The following is an 8411-nucleotide window of genomic DNA, read 5'->3' as shown; positions in this document are numbered from 1 at the left end:
TTTGAAATACAAGTTTGTATACGTTTTACAAATTCGTTCTCGACGTTTTCCATAATTTCGCACGGGATATTTACGCATGCATTGTGTATTCTATTTTTCAAGTCAGTTATATTGTTAAATTGTCTTTATATAAATATATATATATATATTAATAAATTGTAATTCATATTTCAATTACAAAATTTAATTTAATATGGCAGAATAGTGCATTGAATTTAAACTTCAAATATAAAATTTATTTTAATTTTTATTAAAAATTTCAACTTGATATATAATTTGATTTCAAAACTCTAATTCTCCATATGCAGATAATTTAATAACTTTTCATAATTTTACTTTTATAATATTATTAATAATTATTTCAGTAACTTTATATATATATACTTTTAAATATTATTATTAATAAATTTATTAATCGATTTATATTGAAACATCATACTATTGAAATTATTTGAACAATTGTACCAATAATAATTTTAATATTTATTTGTGTACCTTCATTAAAAACATATTTAATTGATGAATTATGAAATCCTTCATACTTTACTATTAAATCAATTGGACATCAATGATATTGAAGATATGAATATCCAGAATTTAATAATTTAGAAATAGATTCATATATAATTACTGACACAAATAAAGATTATCCTAAACTATTTCGATTATTAGATGTTGATAATCGATTAATTATACCTTATGGATTACCCATTCGAATATTAACAACTTCAGTTGATGTAATTCATTCATGAACTGTTCCATGTTTAGGATTAAAAATAGATGCAACACCAGGTCGAATCAACCAAGGAAATTTATATTGTACACGACCAGGAATTCACTATGGTCAATGTTCTGAAATTTGTGGGGCTAATCATTCATTTATACCTATTTCAATTGAATCTTCATCTTTTAAAACATTTATAATATGAATTATATCAGCAATACAATTTTAATATTAAATATTATATAATTATTAATTAAAGAATTAGTTAATTCATAACATTAATTTGTCATATTAAAATTAATAATTTATTATTATTCTTTTAATTTTCATTAAGTGTCTGAAATGTAAGAATTGGTCTCTTAAATCAAAATATAGTAAATTACAAATATTCTTAATGAAAATTTATCCCACAAATAAGACCTAGAATATGATTATTTATTATAATTTTATCAATTATTATTTATTTAATATTAATATTTAAATTATATTATATTAATTTAAAATGATTAATAAATAAAAATAATAAAATTAAATTTAATAATTTCTTTTTAAAATTAAAATGATAACTAATTTATTCGAAATTTTTGACCCTATAAATAATAATTATTTATCTTTAAACTGAATTAGTATATTATTTATTTTTATTATAATTCCCTATTTATATTGAATAACACCAAATCGATCAATAATTATTATATTAAATTTAATTAATATAATTTTTAAAGAATTTAAAATACTATCATCAAATAAATATAAAATTAATATTATCATTTTTTTTAATTTATTAATTATAATTATTTCATTTAATTTTATAGGATTATTCCCATATATTTTTAACCGACTTCGAAAAAGGAGGAGGTTACTCAATTCGACCAGTATTTTTTTTTTTTTTTTTTTTTTTTTTTTTTTTTTTTTTTTTTCTATGTATGTTCGCCGATTACGCCTAACTGGGTGGACCGATCGGAATGAAACGTTTTGCATATGGAAGGTGCTGACTCCCCATTGGTACCATTATCAAAAAATTTTTCATTTTTTAATTGCAAAGTGTTGTTATTGCAGAAAAAGCGGCAACTTTTAAAATAAACTTTTCTCGATTTTAGTGCGCTTTCAATATCTTATCGCGGACATGATTCTGTGCAATTTTATTCATATACAAATTTCGCGGAAATGTTTAGTTTTCGAGATATTAGCGAAAAAAATTGTTATTAACTTTTGAAATCAACGTCGAACGATTTTAATGTCCTTCGAATATGTTGTTAGGGGCGTGGTTCTGGACAACTTTTTCCTCTTGCGAAATTGACGGAAAGCTTTTGTTTTCGAGATATTACAGAAATTGTTGTTAACTTTTGAAGCCAACTTCGAACGATTTTTATGTCCTTCTAATACGTTATTAGTAGCATGATTCTAAACGAGTTTTTCCTTATGCACAATTGGCGGTAAGCTCTAGTTTTCGTGATATTAGCGAATAACTATTGTTATTATTATTAGTGGAACGCCCCGTGCTATGCACAGGAAAGACAAGAAAGGGCAATTACAATGCACTGTACCAAAACACTAACTAAGCTTTGCCGCTTTGACACGCAACTTATGCAGCAAGATGAGTTCACGTTGACGTTGGTGTATTATTCCCATTGCTTGGTAAAGTCTCCCTACCGTTCTAACAAACATTTTTTTTATTTTTTAGTTGCAAAGGATTATTTTTTCTATGCATGTTCGGCGGTTTTTCCTAGGTGGGTGGTCCGATCGGAACAAAGCTTTTCGCATCTTGTGGAGTCTAACTCCCCATTGATACCATTATCAAAAATTTTTTCATTTTTTAGTTGCAAAGGATTATTGTTGCAAAAAAGTTGAAAAACGAATATCCACGTTGTCTTTTACTTAATTATGCTCATGGCATTTACGCAGTCAAAAAAAGCCTGGAAGAACTGTCTCACAGTATCCTATACAATTCTCCCCATTCCACTAAAAAGCGTTAAATAAAATAATTTTCGGAAAAAAAATACACCGACTTCGAAATGCACTAAAAAGTATAAAATAATTTCTATTTCCTAATGAAGTAATTTCTATTTCTCTGAATCATACAATTACGTCACAGATATGAATTAAACCTATTTACTCGTTAGGTAGTATATTAAATACATTTCAACTTTTTCGGAGGCGGCGCAAAATTAAAAATACCTCAGTAAACGTTGCTGCCAATAACCAGTTGATTGTGGTATGGCGTATTGGAAATTAATAAATCCCGAGAAAGAATACGAACCATTATAGATATACCTGGTAATATACGTAAATGTAATGTCTGCATCTTCATTTGATCAACGTTTCTGATATAAATGAAATTGAATCGACTTCGTTCGCGTGTAGAAGCCATGGATCTAAGAACCTATAAACGGAGCCCACGACGCGGGAATTACCAAATTTGCGACAGATGGGCTCTTAACTTTATAGTATATGCGGCGGTCGAGTCTTTCCGTCGCATACTCTATGAATATAGCCCTTTGCGGACTACCGCCGCATATATGCGTTCTGCGTAAATCATCAAATTGGCCGAAGAACTCATACTTGCGTTTGGCGAAAACAGTTGATTGAGCCGAGAAACGCGTACATGTGTTCATGCACGTAAATCTGTGCATGTATATATAATATGTCCAGAATATGACTTGGAATGCTATGAACGAAAACCGCGTTTAGGCAGCAATATTCGCCGGCAATTTTTAATGACTATCGCGGCAGGAGCTCAGCCCCACGGTTCACTTCGAACCGTCCCGTCCGCAAAGGGCTAAATAGACCATAGTTACATTCTATACGCACTAACACCTACTTCGCGGCGTGCTGTCGAATTATATGTATAGAAAAAAAAATAGCTATACAAGCTTTGCCTATGTTCGACTGTCCAAAGGTTGACATGTTCAAAAAAATCTTTTAATTTTGCGCCGCCCCCGAAAAGGTTGAAATGTATTTAATATACTACCTAACGAGTAAATAGGTTTAATTCATATCTGTGACGTAATTGTATGATTCAGAGAAATAGAAATTACTTCATTAGGAAATAGAAATTATTTTATACTTTTTAGTGCATTTCGAAGTCGGTGTATTTTTTTTCCGAAAATTATTTTATTACACCATCAAGACATATCAATAAATTTATCATTTACATTACCAATATGATTTAGATTTATAATATATAGATTAATTAATAAACCAATTTTAACTATTGCTCACTTTGTACCTTTAAATACCCCTAAGCCATTAATAAATTTTATATCATTAATTGAATTAATTAGAAATATTATTCGACCGTGAACTTTAGCAATCCGATTAACAGCTAATATAATTGCAGGACATTTATTATTAATCTTATTAGGAAATTTTATTTCAATTTATTCATCAATTATTCCATTTTTAATATTAATAATTATTATTCAAAATATACTTTTTATTTTAGAAATTTCAGTTGCATTTATTCAATCTTATGTATTTTCAATTTTAAGATTATTATATTTTATTGAAACTAAATAAAACTTTTAACAATAAAAAAAAAAAAAAAAAATTAATTTAATTTTATATAAAAATTTACATCAAAATCATCCATATCATATAGTTACAATTAGACCATGACCTATTATAAATGCTTTTAATTCATTTAATTTATTATTTAGCATTGTAATTTGATTCAATTTAAAAATTAATTGATTATTAATTATAAATTTTTTAATATTATTAATAACAATATTTTTACGATGACGAGATATTATTCGTGAAAGAACTTTTCAAGGGCATCATACTTTATCAATTTTAAATATATTAAAATTAAGAATAATCTTTTTTATTTGTGTTAAGGTTAAGGTGGAATGCAAAGACGTGATGAGAACGATCCGAACAGTAGCGTGGACTTTATTAGAATAGTTATAAAAAGTGAATAACGCAACTTCCTCCTCGGTGTTACGCGAAGTCAGTTGCCACAAGCATGCAACTGCATATAAACAAAAGAGATAGAGGCTTGCCAATATTCAGTATAAACTAACACTCCCTCTCAAGCCTCTGAACGCCATACTTTAACGTTTACATCTTCTTTACATTTGCGCTTTCTTAAGCCTAAATTTCTAATACATAACGTATGAGTCGAATTCGGGAGACCCTTCGTCAGCACGTCAGCTGGCATTTGCTTCGAAGGCATGTAGTTTAAGTTTACGAGGTTTTTCTCGACAGCTTCTCGCACGAAGTGGTGTTTTACATCTATGTGCTTAGTCCTAGAATGAAAAACGGGGTTTTTAGCTAACTCTTGAGATCCCTGGTTGTCGTTGAAAATGGTTATTGGACTTATATCCGATCCCGTTGTTTCACTCATGAAGCGCTGAACATGTATTGCTTCCTTCACGCAATCGGCGAGAGCCATGTACTCCGATTCAGTCGACGACAAAGCGACAGTTTGTTGCTTTCTTGATTCCCAGCTCGTAGCTGCATTTGCAAGAATGAAGGCGTAGCCGGTGTACGATTTTCTATCCTTTATACAACCGGCCCAATCGGCATCCACACATCCGTATAATGGGTGATTGCTGCGCGTATACATTAGACCGTGATCCAACGTTCCTTTCAAATAACGCAGAATCCTCTTCGCAGCGATCCAGTGCTCCTTTCCGAATTTGTTATTAAACTGGCTCAGGGAGTTCACAGCGTACGAGATGTCTGGCCTTGTGCAGACTGAAAGATACATAAGGCACCCTATTAGTTCGCGAAAAGGACAATCTGCCTCAGTTAGAGGTTCGTTCGGTTCGTCCAGCTTCCTGGATACGTCCACTGGGGTCGAGACTGGGTTGCAGTCTTCCATGCTGAATTTACGCAAGATGCTTCTTGCATACCCCTCTTGACAAATGAACATCTCCTCCTCGTCTTGGGTAAATTCTAGGCCAAGACAGCAACTAATTTTGCCTAAATCTCTCAACGCAAACCTCCGCCTCAAGTTTTCCTTAACTTCTTCGATCCAATTCAATTCGTTGGAGGCTATTATTAAGTCGTCTACATAGGTTGCGATGAGTAGTAACTTATCGTCGCGTTTCGCGGTGTAAACGCTTGTGTCGCCGCTGAGAGGCTGCAATCCCAATTCCTGCAGGTCCTGGCGAAGTTTAATGTGCCACTGTCGACCAGCCTGCTTAAGACCGTACAACGCTTTCTTCAGTCTGCATACCTTATTTCCGGACTGTAGTCTCTTCAGCATCTCTCTAGCCGCGTCTCGAAGTGCCAAGTCTCCGCACTCTTGAATTATCTCGGGCAGCAATCTTGCTAACAAATCGGGAACGTCCATGTATATTTCCTCGTCGATACTGCCGTTCAGATATGCGGTTGTAACGTCCAGTTGATGCACTTCCATTCCGTATTGTACCGCTAGAGCAGACACCATCCTTATGGAATTCATTCTCGCGACGGGTGCGAAAGTCTCGCGAAAATCTACTCCGGGCTTCTGGCTGAAGCCTCTGGCCACCAGGCGAGCCTTTCGTCTTTCAATGCAACCATCAGGTTTGAATTTATTTCGTAGGACAATTCTACAGCTGATTGTGCTCTTCGCCTGAGGTCGGTCGACCACGTCCCACGTTTCATTTTTAACGTGACTGAGGAATTCGTCTTTTATCGCTTCTCGCCACTTCGAAGCATCGGGTCCTTCAAGAGCTGCATTAATTGGCGTCTCAGCAATACACCCGTACTCCGGTGTGTCGCCAGTTTCAGCGAAGCTGGTCGTATTCTCTTCGACATTCTCGCTTCTTGGTTGAGCTGGAGCCTTACGAGGTCTCCCTGGGAGACCAGTACGAATGATCCGGGGTCTTCCAGGCCCCCTTCGCGCAGGAACACTTGGTTCACCAGGCTCCTCCATTTCGCCTTGAACTATCTCAATTTGCTCTTGATCTGCCCGAATTCGCTCTTGACCTACATTAAAATTAGAATCGTTTAATTCGACATATGTCCAATTTTCAAAATCTGAACCTTCGCTTGGTTGATACCAAATCTTATCATCTATAAAATCGTCGAATTTCATTCCCGACGCACGGTTCTCGAGAAAAATTATGTCTCTGGTCGCTTCGACTTTTCGCTCGGACGGAAACCAAACACGGTACGCTTTCGCCGTTTCAGAATATCCTATAAAAATGCATTCGCGGCCACGCGGTTCGAATTTCCCCTTGTTCGGGTTCTTATTTAGCGCAATTGCCTTGCATCCGAAACTGCGCAGGTGATTCAACCTAGGTACACGACCGGTCCAAAGTTCGAAAGGAGTTTTCCCATTTATCGCGCTCGATGGACACCTATTTCGCACGTAATTCGCTGTCGCGATTGCTTCGGCCCAAAATCCCTGAGATATGCTCGAATCGATCATTAAACATCTACCCGCTTCGCATAGCGTTCGATTTTTACGCTCGGCAACTCCGTTTTGTTCCGGAGTGTGTGGCACGGTTAGTCGTCGCTTAATTCCTTGCTCCGACAGAAAAACATCAAATTCGCGATTACAATATTCTTTTCCGTTGTCCGATTGAATATTCTTTATCTTTTCGCCCGTTTGTTTTTCAACTAAAGCCTTGTATGCCTTAAAAGCACCGAACAATTCGTCCTTTGATCTCAGGAATCGTACCTCGCACCAACGGCTATAATCATCGATGAATGTCGCAAAATATCGAGCGCCCCCGATCGAATGAGTCCGCATTGGCCCGCATATATCGGTATGAACAATCTCTAACAATTTTGTCGCTCGCTGCGACTCGCTTGAAAAAGGTAATTTAGTAATTCTTCCCTTTAAGCACGTTTCGCACGGATTGATAGATTCACCGTTTCCCGATTCGATTTTTAAAATACCGCGCGCTGCCATTGATTTTAAATATTTCTCGTTTAAATGTCCGAGTCTAGAATGCCATAACCTTAAACTGTTTCCGCCCTTTCGATCGCTTACGCTTCCGGCCGTTTCCGCGATTTCCGACGTAAAATACAATCCGTCTTTTCTTTTCGCGGACATTACAAGGTTATTTTTGCTATCTCGAATCACAGCGCCCTCACTATTAAATAATACGCTATACCCTTTATCGGCAATTTTACTTACAGAAAGCAAATTCGTTCTCAATTCGGGCACATAAAGAACGTCCTTTAAATTTACATTTGTTCCGCCATCTTTGCTTTGAAGGGTTATCCGCAGCTCTCCCGCTCCGTCTATCGATGTGGTCGCGTTGCTCGCCAAGTTCAGTCGTCGCTGCCGCGTCTCCGTCCATCTGTCAAATTTTTCGGGATCACCGCACACGTGAGATGTCGAACCGCTGTCAAGACACCATATGTTTGCGCTCGTAGCGCAATTAGCGCTTGCGGCGCTCGCCCGCTCCTCGCACGAAAAAAATGAAACTTCTTCCGCTTTACCGGCAGTTTGTTCGGTCGGTAATCGTTTCGCGCGACACTGGGATGCTTTGTGTCCAGCCTTTCGACATTTATAACAAATGAACTTCGGTTTTCTTTGTTTGTCTTCAATCACTGTCTCCCTCTGTTTTGGAGACTCCTTACTAGGTGGGTGATGTTTCCGAACAAACATGGCTTCCTGCGATTTCTCTTTCCATGTCGCTCTCCTCGCGTCGAACTCCTCGAGTATTTTTATTTTCAACGCTTCCGGCTCAGGGAGATCGTCCCTCGACTCGATTGCACACCTAAAATTTTCATAACTAGA

General features: G+C 35.7%; 2 protein-coding genes across 2 annotated transcripts; both read left to right on the top strand.

Annotated features, from left to right (window-relative positions):
• Positions 1 to 280: 280 nt before the first annotated feature.
• Positions 281 to 1051, top strand: LOC143265683 (cytochrome c oxidase subunit 2-like; the record flags this gene model as incomplete). Its single annotated transcript, XM_076539239.1, is given in 2 exon segments — positions 281 to 376; positions 378 to 1051. Coding segments are annotated over 2 exon segments (648 nt in total), but the record flags the coding sequence as incomplete, so codon positions are not given.
• Positions 1052 to 1283: 232 nt separating this feature from the next.
• Positions 1284 to 4274, top strand: LOC143265682 (ATP synthase subunit a-like). The gene is given in 2 exon segments (XM_076539238.1): positions 1284 to 1558; positions 3898 to 4274. Coding segments are annotated over 2 exon segments (621 nt in total). The 3' UTR covers positions 4244 to 4274.
• The last annotated feature ends 4137 nt before the right edge of the window (positions 4275 to 8411 follow it).

This window comes from Megachile rotundata, chromosome 13 (genome assembly GCF_050947335.1).
Source record: "Megachile rotundata isolate GNS110a chromosome 13, iyMegRotu1, whole genome shotgun sequence".
Classification (NCBI taxonomy): domain Eukaryota; kingdom Metazoa; phylum Arthropoda; class Insecta; order Hymenoptera; family Megachilidae; genus Megachile; species Megachile rotundata.
The sequence above is the reverse complement of the archived record's forward strand: the minus strand, read 5'-3'. Positions and strand labels throughout refer to the sequence as shown.